Source organism: Balaenoptera borealis, assembly GCF_965194805.1.
Source record: "Balaenoptera borealis genome assembly, chromosome: 1".
NCBI classification, from domain to species: Eukaryota; Metazoa; Chordata; class Mammalia; order Artiodactyla; family Balaenopteridae; genus Balaenoptera; species Balaenoptera borealis.
The window spans coordinates 44,268,580-44,289,233 of NC_138860.1; the positions used below are offsets into that span (position 1 = coordinate 44,268,580).

The 20,654-nt window shown below is 37.8% G+C and overlaps 1 protein-coding gene across 4 annotated transcripts in view; it reads right to left on the minus strand.

Annotated features, from left to right (window-relative positions):
• PLA2G4A (phospholipase A2 group IVA) overlaps window positions 1-20,654 on the minus strand; it is a 158,343-nt gene that overhangs the window by 102,287 nt on the left and 35,402 nt on the right. For 3 of the 4 annotated variants that reach the window (XM_082401670.1, XM_082401668.1, XM_082401667.1), the window contains one exon: window positions 8,854-8,935. In XM_082401670.1, coding sequence (XP_082257796.1) covers window positions 8,854-8,935 — 82 coding nt within the window. Of the gene's footprint in view, window positions 1-2,830; window positions 6,525-8,853; window positions 8,936-20,654 lie in introns of those variants that run through there. The other variant, XM_082401669.1, reaches the window with a different exon arrangement.

Genomic DNA, 20,654 nt, shown 5'->3' on the forward strand with positions numbered 1-20,654 from the left:
GCGGGTATGAAACAGGCACTCACTAAAGTTATCTACCATAAGTATTGCATTCATTTTTTTTTTTTTTTTGTACTTCTTCAAGGCACTGAATGAGTACTAAGTAAATGAGAATATTTGCAACTCCATAATGAGCCTTGCTGGGATAAGCACTGGGTTTTATTTCTTTAACATTTCTTTTCCAAAGTTAAAATTTCAAAACTGTTATTTCATTTTGCATCTGGAGGCTTAGATTACCCTTGTACATCAAGTTAAAATAATTTTGTCTAGGATTTTATCTAAAATATTTTATAAAAAACTTACTGATACATCAAATGAGGAGTAAGAATGGAAAAGTGCTTCCAAAGAATCAGTAAAATTTACAGAACCCCTCAGGCCATACCTCAGCTAAGTTTAACTAGTCATTTCAATCTCTATGTCATATAATTTTATTTTTAAGAAAACGGTTAAAATATTAAAATATACTAAAATAACATACATGATAAGAGTTTTCCCATAAATTTTAGACCAGCAGAGTTTTTCTCTTTGAAATAAAAACTTTAATAGCATACTTTTCTTTGGAAATTTAAGAAACATTTAACCTGTTTTTTAAATTTAATTCCATTAGGTATTAATTGCACCTGTTCAATATAGAAGTGGTACATGATTTCTGGCAAAGAGTGTTTACTTAACACATGATGAGAAGGTGGCATATCACTCAGCTTTAAAAAAGTTTTTTAAATTAAGTTTGTTTTCTTTAATTTTAGAAAACTAAAGAAACTATAGAACACTAACATGTTAAAGTATATATATGAAAAATATAAAAACTATTTTAAGATGAAGAAGCTCAAGTGTAAGATATATGCGATAAAGAATTAAATGAGGGAATTCCCTGGCAGACTAAATGAGTAGGATCCATCACTAATAGGTCTTGAAAAAATAAAAAGAGAGGGGGCTTCCCTGGCGGTGCAGTGGTTGAGAATCTGCCTGCCAATGCAGGGGACACGGGTTCGAGCCCTGGTCTGGGAAGATCACACATGCCACGGAGCAACTAGGCCCGTGAGCCACAACTACTGAGCCTGCGCATCTGGAGCCTGTGCTCTGCAACAAGAGAGGCCGCAATAGTGAGAGGCCCACGCACCGCGATGAAGAGTGGCCCCCGCTTGCCACAACTGGAGAAAGCCCTCCCACAGAAACGAAGATCCAACACAGCCAAAAATAATTAAATAAATTAATTTAAAATAATAATAATAATAAATTTTTAAAAAATAAAAATAAAAAGAATAAAAAGAGAATATGTGGATTTTGTCCCTGTTAGTACTGGTAATGTACTCTTCACTTTGACAGGAACCTGCATTACTGCCAAATATACCACTGGAATATAGCTCCATTTATCTTATTGAATAAATGTGGTGAAAATCCACACAAGGATCAATTGATGTTAACAAAATATCATAAAATAGTATCATTCACTACATTTATCAGACCTAAAACACACAAATACATACATGTAAACAAACAAAAAAACTACTGAAATTTAAATAGAAAGGAAAAAGACTAACTGTACTCACAAAACCATTTGACAGCTTAATAAACTGCATGACATTCTAAATGAGTGAGGAACAGGAGTGCCTTCCTAACACATTCTATTTCCCTACCACATAGAAAATACAAGACAAGATATAAGAGACAGACATGCATTCTGGAATACTTTACTCATCTTGAAATTATTTTCCATAAAAGCCCCCTGGGAAGTTATTTCAGATTTTTTAGAATCGTGGGTGGATACTCAAAAACATTACAAAAATATTTAGTAAACCAAAATTCATGTTCAGTCACAACTGACCTCAGGGAAATGTTTGATTCAGAAAAGATGACAGCAGCAGCGCCATTTATAAAAAAGAATATCTGCAACTCCATAATTAATCCAAGAAAAGATTAATTATGTTATAAATTAATCCAAGATCTTATAAAATTTGAAACCCATGATAATTCTAGATAGCTTATGGATAGAAATCACAGAGGTATTTATAATCTACAAAAATGGAGTATAAAATTATTTTTTTAATTCTCTCTCCATTGAGGCAAAAAAGGAAGCAATATCCTAGAAGAAAGGTACAGTTACACATATTTATGTATTTTATTCATTCATCCAAAATTCTCTGAGATTTTCCTACTATACCAGGCTCAAGACTAAGCACTTATTTTCTAAAAAGTGAAGAAGAAATAGGCTCCAAAGTACATGTGACAAGTGTTTCATGGGGCATTTTTTGTTTTGCTTTTTTTGTTTGTTTGGTTGTTTTTTTGGCTGCACCGTATGGCTTGAGGAATCTTAGTTCCCAGACCAGGGATGGAACCTGGGCCCCCACCACCCCTCAGTGGAAGCACGATCCCTAACTACTGGACCACCAGGGAAGTCCCACATGAGACAGGTGTTAAGCAGAGGTCTGGAGAGCTGTCAGGGGAGCAAAGGAGTGAACTGTGCCCAAGAGTATCAAAAAGACAGTGGAAGTACCATTCTACTGTTTCTCTTGAGCTGAAAAAATGAAGGATCCAATAATCTGCTCAACACAGAAATTCAGAATGGAAATTTCTTGTTTCCAAGGTGAAAAACTGAAAATAATCTCAAGTGCACAAACTACCCAAATAGAAAATACTTTGGCTCATATAAAGATTATATTTAAAAAATAAATGTCTTCTTATGTTGATATCTGAAATCATGTTAACAATAATAGATAATATTCATTGAGCAATTACTATGCATGAGGAATGTAATGCTTCACATATGTCAACTCATTGAATTCTCTCAATGTCTCTAAGATGAGAAAAAAGAAGACGGAGAGAGGAAACTTGCCTGAAGACACAAGACCAGTGAGTAGTGCTTTGCCTCTGAAGACCATGTTCTTTCATAAATATATTCTGCCTCCTCCCTGGAGATTCTGATGACTGTGGAATTCAGGAATGGCTACAGGAGAGGATAATGTATTTTCATAGTAATTTCTACATTGCCCTTGCTGCTAACACAGATTCTCAGAAGATTACATAGATGATGTTTCTCTACATACAGACTCAACACTATGTCTCTTGCCCCAACATGTGCAAAAAGGAAGGATGAATTCTAACTTCCTTTCCCAGGGAATTATTAACACTTTGTGTTGAGAGTCATGTCCTTTGAAGAGGCTTAATCCTCTGGATGGTCTCGAGGTGAGGGGATTTGAGACTGCTGCTTTGGAGAGACAAGACTGGAGGAAACAGGGCTACCTTTCTTAAAACTCAAATGTGTTTGGGTTTTCTTAAGTTTCTACAAGTGTTGGAAAGTCACACTTCTGGTGCACTGTGGGTGGCGTGATGTCTACAGGATGGTCATGGAGTCTGGACTCTAAGCACCGTAGCCTTGAGCTCAGGGCTAGAGTCTCTCTGGCGTGGCATGTGATCTCTGGGAAGACTACTCTGAGAGGTGTCCCAGTGCTTGCCAAAAGTGGAAAGCCAGGATCCATGTAAACAACATTTAGCCGAAGGTTGGATGCCAATGATTGCATCCACCAAGGCTTATGGCAGGACCCACTCCTAATTTACAGGCAACTCTAAGTGCCTAGAATACCTGTAGGACCCTGGGGAGGGGGAGATCACCCACACTCCCCCACCTATTCTAGTGAATGGGGGCTCAGAATCAAAATTAATGCGATTTAGAAAAATCATATAGGTGAGATTTCATGGACCTGAGTAATGTGGAGAATATTCATTTCACTACACAGTGATGTGTGAACTCTTGCAGTAATTACTCCATAGGACTGAAAGACATAAAAAACAACACAGAATGATTCAAAAAGAATCAGACACTTGCAAATAATTAGTATCTGATGCCTGGTTTATATATGAATAGGTAGTAAAAATAGGTAGTCAAAAAAAAATTTGTAAACGAACTTTCATGTTTAGTTTGAACAGTCTTAGAGATTGGTAAGATGGTCCACATGCATCCCCCAGATCACAAGTCCCCCATCAGTACTGATGCTGATTCATCCTCAACCCCACATCACCCCTGAAGGTAGGAGTGAAGCCACAGTGTGTTTCTTCTTTCCTCAAGACCACGAGGGGGTACAAACCCAAGGTTCTTCCTGAATCCCCACCAGAAGTCAGGTGGTCTAGAATATTTTAAAAGTCTTCCATTCTGTTTGAATCACCCTGTTTTTGTACTTACATTCTTTGACAATATGTGAAAGATGACAACTTAAACTTCCTTTGTGAAGAACAGCCAGTAACAATAAGCATTTATCCAAACTTCTTGCAGTCAACACACTTATAGTACACAACTCAACCAAAGCTCTTTGCAGGGGAGAGGGAGATAGTATTTCACAATAGAGTAATGAAAAGCAGGGTACGTAGAGTTACCCTGCCTGGGTTCTTAGAAATGTCCTAAATAAAATCACAGATTAGTAAGTTGAGGGAGCATTAAACCATATTAAAATATTTATGGAGGATATATCTATGTATATGAGAGGAAGAGTATATTTATGTACATGAGGGAAAGAGTACACTATATTCATATGGGTATATGCAAACTACTTCTTTTTAAAATAAGACTATGGTGAGTCAGATGCAAATTTGAACTTCAAACTACCTCTTCATATGACGTGAACATAAGAATACAGGGAAGGGCTGGCACGGGGCACTGGGAAAAAATGTACATGATATATTTGAACAAACTGAGATTAGCAAGGATGTCTCGGAAGGGGCTGTCTTGTTCTTGGCTTGCCCAGTGCTCTGAAGTGAAAACAAGGAAGTGAGTGAGATGTTATGATTCAAATGTCAGCTCTGACTCCTCTAAAGATAGTTTATGGGGTGCTGCTGACGGTATTATGATGTTCTAGCAATGCAGTATGGTATTTCTAAAAGAAGCTAGTTAAAAGAGGATGAATAATAAAAATAAAATAATCTTGGTATTATATTTTTTAAAAAAGCAGATATAGGACTTCCCTGGTGGTCCAGTGGTTGAGACGCCACGCTTCCACTGCCAGGGGTGCGAGTTCGATTCCTGGTCGGGGAACTAAGATCCCACAAGCTGCGCAGTGCGGCCAAAAAAAATTTTTCAAAAGTAAAGCAGATATAGGTGTCAACACTTTGATTCATGTGGCACCCTTGAGAAAGCCCCTACATACACAGGTAAAGCTGAAAAACCAAATAGTAATCTGTCATTCTTTACCAACATGCAAAACTTTATGGAAATTTGCCTTTTTAAATAAATGTAGACACTATCAACAACAGAAGAGAGTGTAGTTTTCTGTCATCCTTTTCAGATCTTAGGACATTGTTTATCGTTCTATCCTTGTCTATCTTTAGAGAACTTCTGTATACAAACATCCCAAATTCTGCTTACTTGGTAATCTGTATAGATCAAGCTCACCAAGTAATATCATCAAAACTCCTCTTAGAAAAGTGACAGCTAACACCCATGCCTTTTCTCACTATAATCGCCTACAACTTCTCAAAAATAAATTGTTTGGCACTGTATATTGTCCCTCTACTTTTTCTTACCAACCTTATCATTGAATTTATTTCTCTAAGACTCTCTTTTGTTCTTTTTATCTCCTCCTGATTTCCTGTAAACTCAACAAGATGATATCAAGGGCTGGCAATGATCTCCTCCTCCCCCCAAAAAATTTAATTCAAGAAAAATAAAATCAAATTACAAATGCTGAATAGAAATGTTAACAGAATGTCACAACACTATCCTTTCTCCAACAGTGATTAACCTCCAGTGGCTATTCCTTCCAAGCGTCCTTCACTTTAAAAAGGAAGCTTTCGGGAATTCCCTGGCAGTCCAGTGGTTAGGACCCTGTGCTCTCACTGCCGGGGCTGGGGTTCAATCCCTGGTCCGGGAATTAAGATCCCGCAAGCTGTGAGGTGTGGCCAAAAGAATAAAAATTAAAAAAATATAAAGGAAGCTTTTTGGAAATCAAGGGTCCAACCTGTGTTGTGTACACTGTGGGGATCCAAACTGTTCCCTATTTCATTAGATGAATTAATATCTCATGTTCATTTTTAAGTAATATTATCAATATCAACTCAAATAGATTTAAAATGACACTTGCAGCATTACTCTTTCTCTTCCCTGTCCTAATTACAGTAAATAAGCACGGGCAAAGTGCCTGGGGCCTATGGGGAAAGTAGCTAAGAAATGAGATCCATACCAGTTGAAGGTGACTCAGCATAGAATTTGACCTGCTGTAGGACTCATCTCAAGTATGGTAAAAACCATTCTCTCTCTGAGCCAGAGCTCTGCACTGATAGTCAAATTAAAGTCAAATTAGGTCAGTAACTTGCATGGCTGGCGATTCACTGACATAGCCTTTAGCTGAATTATGAATGGCTTTTCTAACTAACAGTACAACCTCTAGAGTTGTAAGGCATGTCCTTTTCTCAAGGTCACGGGGGTACCACTTTTTTTAAATCTTTTTTTTAACATCTTTATTGGAGTATAATTGCTTTACAATATTGTGTTAGTTTCTGCTTTATTACAAAGTGAATCAGCTATACATATACATATATCCCCTTATCCCCTCCCTCTTGCATCTCCCTCCCACCCCACCCCACCCCACCCCACCCCACCCCTCTAGGTGGTCACAAAGCACAGAGCTTATCTCCCTGTGCTATGTGGCTGCTTCCCACTAGCTAGCTAGCTATTTTACATATGGTAGTGTATGGCTTCCGATTTGGATTCTCTTTCTTCTTTTTTTTTAAAATAAATTTATTTATTTTATTTATTTATTTTTGGCTGCGTTGGGTCTTCGTTGCTGTGCGCAGGCCTTCTCTAGTTGCGGCGAGCGGGGGCTACTCTTCATTGCGGTGTGCAGGCTTCTCATTGCGGTGGCTTCTCTTGTTGTGTAGCATAGGCTCTAGGTGCATGGGTTTCAGTAATTGTGGCACATGGGCTCAGTAGTTGTGGCTCACAAGCTCTAGAGCGCAGGCTCAGTACTTGGGGTGCACGGGCTTAGTTGCTCTGCGGCATATGGGATCTTCCCAGACCAGGGCTCGAACCCGTGTCCCCTGAATTGGCAGGCGGATTCTTAACCACTGTGCCACCAGGGAAGTCCCTGGCTTCTCTTTCACAGGAGCCTTTCTTCCAGTGAACTCTCGTTTAATTGATGAAAATGCAAAGAATTATAAAAAGCAAAAGGATAACTTAAGAAAAGCTTTGGCAAAGGAGTGATTAAATGGGGTAGATTGATGTATGAGATAAAATTTAGAAAATAAACCCCTGGTCCAGACTAGATGTGAAGAAATTGTCCTTGTTCCCGTCACCTCTCCTGAGAAGCACTGTTCATCAAAAACTCTTGCCATTAGATTCCACCTCCTGGCCCCCTCCTTCTGACTTTTACCAATTTCCTGGACACCCTTCATTCACTGAAGGCTTGAGCCCAGAGCCCAAATTCTTCATTCCTTAATATTTAACCTCTCTCTATTGGTCCATTTTCATTGTGATTTCAACAAGCTCAAGTCCCTCTTATTCTTATTTTTGTTTTTAAAGGAATTCCTTTTTATTTTTATTTATTTATTTTTGGCTGTGTTGGGTCTTCGTTTCTGTGCAAGGGTTTCCTCTAGTTGCGGCAAGCGGGGGCCACTCTTCATCGCGGTGCGCGGGCCTCTCACTATCGCGGCCCCTCCCGTTGCGGAGCACAGGCTCCAGACGCGCAGGCTCAGTAGTTGTGGCTCACGGGCTCAGTTGCTCCGCGGCATGTGGGATCTTCCCCAGACCAGGGCTCGAACCCGTGTCCCCTGCATTCGCAGGCAGATTCTCAACCACTGCGCCACCAGGGAAGCCCCCCCTCTTATTCTTAAATATAAAAAGCATATTCTATAGTCACCTCCAATATATTTAACATACTATGGCCAGAACAAATATTTTTTAAAATAAAGAGCCAATCCTGTGACTTGTGACTCAAACGCCATCAAATTCTTCCCACTGCATTTCTCATAAAATCTCAGTCTCGTTGTATGAGTGCTTGTCCTCCTTCACCTTTGCTGTGTGTCTCTAACAGTTTGGGACCTCACAAGCAATCTGCCCTTCGCTCGCCTTTGAACATGCTGTTTTCTCTGCCTGGGATTCTCCCCGCTCTCAGCACTAAGATTTTCTTCCTTCAAGAACCAGTGTAAATGCCATTTCAGCCAGAAAGACTTCCCTGTTGCCCAGAATGGTAAATTGCAATCTCCGTTCTTTCCCCCAAACCCGTTATGAGGGGTAAATTGCCATTCCCATATTTTAGCAATAATCTACAACTTTACCCAATTCGTTGTCACAATACTTATCCATCCTTCTTTGTATTCCCACCTCCATTACCTTTAGTCATCTGCATGGTAAGATTAACCAGGAAAACTGCATTTTAAAACGTAGAAGGATACTGCCACCAAATTAATTCAACATTATCCTCAGGCTTTGGTTCATATCATTTGAAGCTGTCCCACACCAGTTTCTATAGCTATTTGCACACATAATAAACACATTTAAAGCCATAAGAATTAAACTGCATTTTTAAAAAATCCAAAGGCACAATACCTCACAGAGGCAGCTAGTTTAAAGTCTTGACTCAGCCGTCTTTCCAAAATAAAATGGAAATGTCTTTGAAATCCAAAACTCTATCCTAGGACAGTCATTTTATCTGATCCCAAGTACTCCCAATTAATGTAAAGTCAAGGTAAAACACTATTCTGACAGATAAAAGAGCATCAGAGAACCATTCAAAATGTTATCATTCAAAGATGTAGACAAAGATTATCACATCTGAAAAAGGGACAGCCCCTGGGTTTGTCAAGGAACACAGGCAACTAAAGAGTGAATCATAATGACATATTTTCAACAGAAAAGCAAATAAGGGCACTTACGCATGTCACCAAAGGCCCCCTTTGTCACTTTCGTGGCACCTAACACCACTACTGTGAACTTGTGGGAATACTGGTGCTCCACCTGGAAAAAAAAAAACATAATGAATTTAAAATAAGCCTGTAATATAGGATCCAGGTAAATTGTTTTCATTGTTTCCTTGAGACTAATTGAAAACATTCCAGTTGAAAGGAAGTAACATGCATACCAGAAACATTCTTTGATCATGAGGCTTTTCCTTTTTTGATCCTTTCCTCTCTCCGGCACAGAATGATTGAGAAGTTTATATCATGCTTTAAAATGTCACTGCAGCTTGACTGTTAGGACTTCTTTGCAGTCCCTGCTTTACAGGATTTACCAAGCCCTTGAGAAAAATGTAAATCAGGACTGCAGGCTTTCTAGGCGCACAATCAGGCTTTGTACTAGGTGAGAAGCAAGACCTGCCTTAGAAAGGTGACGTCAGAGCAAGATGTTTGCATTATCTAAATGTGTTTGTTTTTATTGTTACTGTTCAATGAAAGTCTTTTTTTGGTATAACATTTCCAGAGCAGTTTTCAAAATCCTTTGGATCCAAAGCAATAACCAGCAAGCTACTTATATTAATTTTAATTTATTTGTTAAAACCATATGTGACAATGTTAAAAGTTTCTATTAGCCTAATAGCTTGCATGCACATAAGAAGTATTAACAGGTAGAAGACTTTATTAAACACTTCACGTAACTGGATATTAGTTCTCAAATGATTCTACTCACCAAAACAGAATGGGAAAGCAGAAACTCACAAAGTTCTCTGAGCAACTGAAAAGATTACAAACTCTTTATCTAAAGCTCAAGCATTCTTGTTTAATCTTAGGAGAGGCCCACATTTATAAGTTACTCCTACCTTTCATAATTTTAATAAACTTGCTTAACTGGTTAAAAAGTCCATAACTAAGTAAAAAGAAGCTAAGATACTGACAATACTGAGAAGTGAGTCTAAAAGTAAGGAAGCAGAAAAAAATTATAAAAATGGACTCATAAGGACCAGCAGTAGTGGGATATAGGAGCAAAAGTTATACAGCATTCAACAGTTTCTGAAGATATCACTCTATGAACAGAGTAATTTATGTCCAGATTTATAACACAGCATTAAGAAGAGGTGAAGTCATGAATACTGAGCATACCTTGTTTAAAAAGGCAGAGAAGCATATAAAATCTTTCAAGATAATTTTTATTCAAGTTTATTGTCAAAGAGAAACGCCTTCTGTATTCAGAAGGGCTCTGAATAGCCAAAGTTTTATTCTACATACATGAAATTATCAATCATAAAAAAAATGAATGCTTAAAAAATGGCATATTGCCTTATACTACAACCAAAAATCACATGCACTCCTCCCACCAAAAAAAAAAAAAAAAAAAGAGAAAGAGAGAGAGAATCCAGAGAATTCCCTGGCGGTCCAGTGATTAGAACTCCATGCTTCCACTGCAGGGGGTACAGGTTCATTCCTGGCTGGGGAACTAAGATTCCGCATGCCACGCTGTGGCAAAAAAAAAAAAAAAAGAGAGAGAGAATCCACTATCATAATTAGAAACTTCAACACCCCTCTATCAGAAATGAACAGATGCAGTAGGCAAAAAATCATTAAGGACAGAGTTGAACTCAACAGCACCATCAGTCAACTAGATATAATTAACACTTATAGACTACTTCATCCAACAGCAGCAGAATACATATTATTCTTAAGCTAACATGGAACAAAACTGCAATGTCTACTCTCACAATGGAATTAAACTAGAAATCAGTAACAGAATAATAGCTAAAAAAATCACAAAGTACTTGGAGATTAAACAACTTCTAAATAACATAAGTGTCAAACAAGAAGTCTCAAGAGAAATTTTTAAATATTTGGAACTAAATGAAAATGCAACTACAACTTATCAAAGTTTAGCGGGATGCAGTGAAAGTAGTGCTTAGAGGGAAATTTACAGCACTGAAACATATGTGTGTGTGTGTGTGTGTATATATATATATATATATATATATATATATATATATACACACACACACATACATATATATGAAAGACCTAAAATCAATCATCTAAGTGTCTACTTTAGGGAACTAGAAAAAGAAGGGCAAATTAAATCTCCAGTAAGCAGAAGAAAAATTGTAAGAACTGGAGGAGTGAATAAAATTAAAAATGGAAAATCAATAGAGAAAATCAATGAAACCAAAATTTGAAAAGATCAATAAAATCGATAAGCCTTTAGCAAGGCTAAATAAGAAAAAACCAGAGAGAACACAAATTATAAATATCATAATTGAATAAAGGAAGTTCATTACAGATCATATGGACATTAAAAGAATAATAAAGGAACACTATGAACAATTCTAAGCCCACAATTTCAAAACCTAGATGAAATGGACCAATTCCTTGAAAGACAAAATCTGCCCAAATTCACACAAGTAGAAATAGACAATCTTAATAGGCCTATGTCTATAAAGAAATTGAGTCAAAATTTAACCTTTCAAAACAGAAAACACCAGGCCCAGATGGATTCACTGGTAAATTCTACCAAACACTTAAGGAAGAAATTACACCAATGTTCTCCAATCTCTTCCAGAAGATAGTAGAGAGAATAGTTCCTAACTCATGCTATGAAGCCAGCTTTATCCTGATAACAAAACCATACAGAGGCACTGCAAGAAAAGAAAACTGCAGACCAATATCTCTAATAAACAAAGATATAAAAATTCTCAACAAACTATTAGCAAATAAAACCCAACAATGTATAAAAGGAATTGTAACCACAACCACATAGGATTTATCCCAGGTATGGAAGACTGGTTCAGCATTTGAAAAGTAATTATTGTAATCCATCATATTAACAGTCTGAAGAAGAAAAATCACATGATCATATCAATAGACGCAAAAAAAGTATTTGACAAAATTCAATACCTATTCATGATGAAAACTCTCAGCAACCTAAAAATAGATGGAAACTTTTTCAACTGGATAAAGAACACCTATAAAAATCCTACAGACAATATCATAGTTAATGGTGTGAAACTAGAAGTTTTCCTGAAAAGATCAAGACAAGGATGTCCCCTCTTACCACTTCTTTCAACATTGTACTGGATGTCCTAGCTAATGCAAGAAGACAAGAAAGGGAAATATAAGATGTATGGATAGTGAAGGAAGAAATAAAACTGTCTCTGTTCACGGATGACATGATTGTCTATGTAGAAAACCCAAGTGAACTGATTTTTAAAACTCCTGGAATTAGAAGTGATTATAGCAAGGTTGTAGGATATAAGTTTAATATGCAAAATTCAATCTCTTTCCTATATACCAACAATGAATAGGTGGAATTTGAAATTAAAACACAATACCATTTACATTAGCATCCCCCCCACACACACACAAAAATTGAAAAACTTACGTATAAATCTAAAAAAAATGTACAAGGTCTATATAAGGAAAACTACAAAACTCTGATGAATGAAAGCAATCAAGAACTAAATAAAAAGAGAAATATTCCATGTTCATGGATAGAAGACTGAATATTGTCAAGATAACAGTTCTCTCCAAATTGATCTATAGATTCAAGGCCATCCCAATCAAAATCTCAGCAAGTTATTTTGTAGATATCAACAAACTGATTCTAAAGTTTATATGGAAAGACAAAAGACCCCAGAATAGCCAACATAATGTTGAAGGAGAAGAATAAACTTGTAGGACTGATGCTACCCGACATCCAGACTTACTATAATGCTACAGTAATCAAAACAGTATTGCATTAATGAAAGAATAAACAAATAGATCAATGGAACAGAATAGAGAGCCCCAAAATACACCAACACACATATAGTCAACTGATCTTTTACAAAGGAGCTAAGGCCATACAATGGAAAAAAGATAGCCTTTTCATCAAATGGTGCTGGAACAACTAGACAGCCACATTTAAAAAAAAAAAAAAGAGAGAGAGAGAGACAAATGATATCTGAGCCTGAAAGAGAATAAGAAAATGTTCTTGAAAATCCAATTTAGGGATTAGCTTTCTCCACTAAAGAGAACTTTTCAATAATTATCATATATAATAGTACATACTCCCCAAATCATCTATGCTCTTTTTCCATATCCTAGAGCTTTTAATACCACATGGGTTTTCAAATGCCTAAAAACTCCCTCATAGGATAAAAATGATTAGCAATGCTCATCTATTATTTAACATTTTTTGAAACTGTTACAAATGTATTCATATGTCAAATGTTTATTAATAACATGTACAGAAAGATGAAAATTTTATTAGAAGGATTCATTGAGTATGAACCATCTGTTACACATTCTAATAGATGCAAATTCTCATTTTCACAACAACCCTATAAAATAGATGTTATTATATGTATTTATAGATGAGTAAAGTGAGAGGTTAAGTAATTTCCCAGTATCTCACAGACAGTAAAAGTTAAAATTGAATTAGAATCCAGTCTTCCTGTCCCCAATGTCTTTACTCTTTCTATATTCCTTTACTTATAGAGAATAATAATATCAACATCACTACCTAATAGCAAAAAAGGTTATTTCCATTTATTAAAGTTGTACAAATATTTAAAATCTAGTGCATTATATCTGTAGTTGATCTAAAGTCTCTCTAGAGGAGACCTTCAAGTTGGCGGAAGAGTAAGAAGTGGAGATCACCTTCCTCCCCACAAATACATCAGAAATACATCTACATGTGGAACAACTCCTACAGAACACCTACTGAACACTAGCAGAAGACCGCAGACTTCCCCAAAAGCAAGAAACTCCCCACATACCTGGGTAGGGCAAAAGAAAAAAGAAAAAACAGAGACAAAAGAATAGGGATGGGACCTGCACCAGTGGGAGGGAGTTGTGAAGGAGGAAGAGTTTCCACATACTAGGAAGTCCCTTCACTAGCGGAGATGGGGGGCGGCGGGGGGGAAGCTTCGGAGCCATGGAGGACAGCGCAGCAATAGGGGTGCAGAGGGCAAAGCGGAGAGATTCCCACACAGAGAATCGGTGCCGACCAGCACTCACCAGCCCGAGAGGCTTGTCTGCTCACCCGCCAGGGCGGGTGGGGGCTGGGAGCTGAGGCTTGGGCTTCGGAGGTCAGATCCCAGGGAGAGGACTGGGGTTGGCTGCATGAACACAGCCTGAACGGGGCTAGTGTGTGACAGCTAGCAGGGAGTGAGTCCGTGAAAAAGTCTGGAACTGCCTAAAAGGCAAGAGACCATTGTTTCGGGGTGCGCAAGGAGAAGGAATTCAGAGCACTGCCTAAACAAGCTCCAGAGATGGGTGTGAGCTGCGGCTATCAGTGTGGACACCAGAGACAGGCATGAAATGCTAAGGCTGCTGCTACAGCCACCAAGAATTTTGTGTACAAGCACAGGTCACTATCTACACCACCCCTCCTGGGAGCCTCTGCAGCCCACCATTGCCAGGGTCCTGTGATCCAGCGACCACTTCCCCAGAAGAACACATGGCACACCTCAGGCTGTTGCAACGTCATGCTGGCCTCCGCCACCGCAGGCTCGCCCCACATTCTGTACCACTCCTTCCCCCTGGCCTGAGTGAGCCAGAGCCCCTGAATCAGCTTCTCCTTTAACCCCATCCTGTCTGAGCAGAAAAACAGATGCCCTCAGGCGACCTACACGCAGAGGCGGGGCCAAATCCAAAGCTGAACCTAAGGAGCTGTGCGAACAAAGAAGAGAAAGGGAAATTCCTCCCAGGAGCCTCAGGAGCAGTGGATTAAATCTTCACAATCAACTTGATATACCTGCATCACTGGAATACCTGAATAGACAATGAATCATCCCAAATTTGAGGCAGTGGACTTTGGGAGCAACTGTAGACTTGAGGTTTGCTTTCTGCATCTAATTTGTTCCTGGTTTTATGTTTATCATAGTTGAGTATTTAGAGTTTATTATCATTGGTAGATTTGGTTATTGATTTGGTTGCTCTCTTCCTTTATATATAGATAGATAGATAGATAGATAGATAGATAGATAGATAGATAGATATAGATAGATATATAGATATTTTTTCCTTTTCCTCTTTTTGTGAGTTTGTATGTGTATGCTTCTTTCTGTGATTTTTCTCTGTATGGCTTTGCTTTTAGCATTTGTCCTAGGGTTCTGTCTGTCCGGTTTTTTTTTTTTTTTTCTTTTCTTATTTATTACCTTTTAATTATTCTACTTTTTAATAATTTTTTTATTTTAATAACTTTATTTTATTCTTTCTTTCTGTCTTTCTCCCTTTTCTTCTGAGCCGTGTGGTGGACAGGGTATTGGACCTCCAGCCGGATGTGAGGCCTGTGCCTCTGAGGTGGGAGAGCTTAGTTAAGGACATTGGTCCACTAGAGACCACCCGGCTCCATGTAATATCAAATGGCATAAGCTCTCCCAGAGATCTCCATCTCAACACTAAGACACAGCTCCACTCAACGACCAGCAAGCTACAGTGCTGGACACCCTAGGCCAAACAACTAGCAAGACAGGAACACAACCACACCCATTAGCAGAGAGGCTGCTAAAATCATAATAAGGTCACAGACACCACATAACACACCACCGGATGGGGTCCTGCTACCAGAAAGACAAGATCCAGCCTCACCCACCAGAACACAGGCACCAGTCCCCCCCACCAGGAAGCCTACACAACCCACTGAACCAACCTTAGTCACTGGGGGCAGACACCAAAAACATGGGAACTACGAACCTGCAGCCTGTGAAAATCAGACCCCAAAAACAGTAAGTTAAGCAAAATGAGAAGACAGAGAAACACAGAGCAGATGAAGGAGCAAGGTAAAAACCCATCAGACCAGACAAACGAAGAGGAAATAGGCAGTCTACCTGAAAAAGAATTCAGAATAATGATAGTAAAGATGATCGAAAATCTTGGAAATAGAATGGAGAAAATACAAGAAACATTTAACAAGGACCTAGAAGAACTAAAGAGCAAACAAACAACGATGAATAACACAATAAATGAAATTTTAAATTCTCTAGAAGGAATCAATAGCAGAATAACTGAGGCAGAAGAACGGATAAGTGACCTGGAATAAAATAGTGGAAATAACTCCTGCAGAGCAGAATAAAGAAAAAAGAATGAGAAGAATTGAGGGCAGCTCAGAGACCTCTGGGACAACATTAAATGCACCAACATTCGAATTATAGGGGTCCCAGAAGAAGAAGAGAAAAAGAAAGGAACTGAGAAGATATTTGAAGAGATTATAGTTGAAAACTTCCATAATATGGGAAAAGAGATAATCAAGCCCAGGAAGCACAAAGAGTCCCATACAGGATGAATCCAAGGAGAAACACACCAAGACACATATTAATCAAACTATCAAAAATTAACTACAAAGAAAAAATTTTAAAAGCAGGAAAAACAACAAATTACATACAAGGGAATCCCCAAGGGTTAACAGCTGATCTTTCAGCAGAAACTCTGCAAGCCAGAAGTGAGTGGCACAATATATTTAAAATGATGAAAGGGAAAAACCTACAACCAAGATTACTCTACCCAGCAAGGATCTCATTCAGATTCGACGGAGAAATTAAAACATTTACAGACAAGCAAAAGCTAAGAGAATTCAGCACCACCAAACCAGCTTTACAACAAATGCTAAAGGAACTTCTCTAGGCAAGAAACACAAGAGAAGGAAAAGAGCTACAATAAAAAACACAAAACAATTAAGAAAATGGTAATAGGAACGTACATATCGATAATAACCATAAATGTAAATCGATTAAATGCTCCAACCAAAAGACATAGACTGGCTGAATGGATACAAAAACAAGACCCATATATATGCTGTCTACAAGAGACCCACTTCAGACCTAGGGAAACATACAGACTGAAAGTGACGGGATGGAAAAAGATATTCCATGCAAACGGAAATCAAAAGAAAGCTGGAGTAGCAATTCTCATATCTGACAAAATACACTTTAAAATAAAGACTATAACAAGAGACAAAGAAGGACACTACATAATGATCAAGGGATCAATCCAAGGAGAAGATATAACAGTTGTAAATATTTATGCACCCAAAATAGGAGCACCTCAATATGTAAGGCAAATGCTAACAGCCATAAAAGGGGAAATCGACAGTAACACAATCATAGTAGGGGACTTTAACACCCCACTTTCACCAATGGACAGATCATCCAAAATGAAAACAAATAAGGAAACACGAGCTTTACATGATACATTAAACAAGATGGACTTAATTGATATTTATAGGACATTCCATCCAAAGACAGCAGATTACACTTTCTTCTTAAGTGCTCATGGAACATTCTCCAGGATAGATCATATCTTGGGTCACAAATCAAGCCTTGGTAAATTTAAGAAAATTGAAAACGTATCAAGTATCTTTTCCGACCTCAATGCTATGAGACTAGATATCAATTACAGGAAAAGATCTGTAAAAAATACAAACACATGGAGGCTAAACAATACACTACTAAATAACCAAGAGATCATTGAAGAAATCAAAGAAGAAATCAAAAAATACCTGGAAACAAATGACAATGAAAACACACGACCCAAAACCTATGGGATCCAGCAAAAGCAGTTCTAAGATGGGAGTTTACAGAAATAAACTCCTACCTCAAGAAACAACAAACATCTCAAATAAAGAACCTAACCTTACACCTAAAGCAATTAGAGAAAGAAGAACAAAAAAAACCCCAAAATTAGCAGAAGGAAAGAAATCATAAAAATCAGATCAGAAACAAATGAAAAAGAAATGAAGGAAACAATAGCAAAGATCAATAAAACCAAAAGGTGGTTCTTTGAGAAGATAAACAAAATTGATAAACCATTATGTAGACTCACCAAGAAAAAAAGGGAGAAGACTCAAATCAATAGAATTAGAAATAAAAATGGAGAAGTAACAACTGACACTGCAGAAACAAAGGATCATGAGAGATTACTACAAGCAACTAGAAGAAATGGACAAATTCTTATAAAAGCACAACCTTCCAAGACTGAAGCAGGAAGAAATAGAAAATATAAACAGACCAATCACAAGCACTAAAATTGAAACTGTGATTAAAAATCTTGCAACAAACAAAAGCCCAGGACCAGATGGCTTCACAGGTAACTTTTATCAAACATTTAGAGAAGAGCTAACACCTATCCTTCTCAAACTCTTCCAAAATATAGCAGAGGGAGGAACACTCCCAAACTCATTCTACTAGGCCACCATCACCCTGATATCAAAACCAGACAAAGATGTCACAAAGAAAGAAAACTACAGACCAATATCACTGATGAACATAGATGCAAAAATCCTCAGCAAAATATTAGCAAACAGAATCCAACAGCACATTAAAAGGATCATACACCATGACCAAGTGGGGTTTATCCCAGGAATGCAAGGATTCTTCAATATACGCAAATCAACCAATGTGATAAACCATATTAACAAATTGAAGGAGAAAAACCACATGATCATCTCAAGAGATGCAGAAAAAGCTTTCGACAGAATTAAACACCCATTTATGATAAAAACTCTCTAGAAAGTAGACATAGAGGGAACTTACCTCAACATAATAAAGGCCGTAGATGACAAACCCACAGCCAACATTGTTCTCAATGGTGAAAAACTGAAACCATTTCCTCTAAGATCAGGAACAAACCAAAGTTGTCCAATCTCACCACTATTGTTCAACATAATTTTGGAAGTTTTAGCCACAGGAATCAGAGAAGAGAAAAATATAAAAAGGAATCCAAATCGGAAAAGACAAAATAAAGCTGTCACTGTTTGCAGATGACATGATACTATACACAGAGAACCATAAAGATGCTACCAGGAAACTACTAGAGCGAATCCATGAATTTGGTAAAGTAGCAGGATACAAAATTAATGCACAGAAATCTCTAGCATTCCTATACACTAATGACACTAATCATGAAAAATCTGAAAGACAAATTAAGGGGACATTCCCATTTACCACTGCAACAAAAAGAACAAAATACCTAGGAATAAACCGACCTAAAGAGACAAAAGACCTGTATGCAGAAAACTATAAGACACTGATGAAAGAAATTAAAGATGATACAAACAGATGGAGAGATATACCATGTTCTTGGATTGGAAGAATCAACATTGTGAAAATGACTATACTACCCAAAGCAATCTACAGATTCAATGCAATCCCTATCAAACTACCAGTGGCATTTTTCACAGAACTAGAACAAAAAATTTCACAATGTGTATGGAAACACAAAAGACCCCAAATAGCCAAAGCAATCTTGAGAAAGAAAAACTGAGCTGGAGGAATCAGGCTCCCAGATTTCAGACTATACTACAAAGCTACAGTAATCGGGATAGTATGGTACTGGCACAAAAACAGAAATATAGATCAATGGAACAGGATAGAAGGCCCAGAGATAAACCCACGCACATATGGTCACCTTATCTCTGGCAAAAGAAGAAAGAATATACAATGGAGAAAAGACAGCCTCTTCAATAAGTGGTGCTGGGAAAACTGGACAGCTACATGTAAAAGAATGAAATTAGAACACTCCCTAACACCATACACAAAAATAAACTCAAAATGGATTAAAGACCTAAATGTAAGGCCAGACACTATTAAACTCTTAGAGGAAAACATAGGAAGAACACTCCATGACATAAATCACAGCAAGATCCCTTTTGAACCACCTCCTAGAGAAATGGAAATAAAAACAAAAATAAACAAATGGGACCTAATGAAACTTAAAAGCTTTTGCACAGCAAAGTAAACCATAAACAAGATGAAAAGACAACCCTCAGAAGGGGAGAAAATATTTGCAAATGAAGTAAGTGACAAAGGGTTAATCTCCAAAATATACAAGCAGCTCATGCAGCTCAATATTAAAAAAACAAACAACCCAATCCAAAAATGGGTAGAAGATCTAAATAGACATTTCTCCAAAGAAGATATACAGATTGCCAACAAAGACATGAAAGGATGGTCAACATCACTAATCGTTAGAGAAATGCAAATGAAAACTACAATGAGGTATCACCTCACACCAGTCAGAATGGCCATCATCAGAAAATCTACAAACAATAAATGCTGGAGAGGGTGTGGAGAAAAGGGAACTCTCCTGCACTGTTGGTGGGGATGTAAATTGATACAGCCACTATGGAGAACAGTATGGAGGGTCCTGAAAAAACTAAAAATAGAACTACCATATGATCCAGCAATCCCACTACTGGGCATATACCCTGAGAAAACCAAAATTCAGAGTCATGTACCACAATGTTCACTGCAGCTCTATTTACAATAGCCAGGACATGGAAGCAACCTAAGTGTCCATCAACAGATGAATGGATAAAGAAGATGTGGCACATATATACAATGGAATATTACTCAGCCATAAAATGAAACGAAATTGAGTTATTTGTAGTGAGGTGGATGGACATAGAGTCTGTCATACAGAGTGAAGTAAGTCAGAAAGAGAAAATCAAATACCATATGCTAACACATATATATGGAATCTAAAAAAAAAAAAAGGTTCTGAAGAACCTTTGGGCAGGACAGGAATAAAGACGCAGACGTAGAGAATGGACTTGAGGACACGGTGAGTGGGAACAGTAAGCTGGGATGAAGTGAGAGACTGGCACGGACATATATACACTACCAAGTGTGAAATAATAGCTAGTGGGAAGCAGCTGCATAGCACAGGGAGATCAGCTAGGTGCTCTCTGACCACCTAGAGGCGTGAGATAGGGAGGGTGGGAGGGAGATGCAAGAGGGAGGAGATATGGGGATATATGTATATGTATGGCTGATTCACTT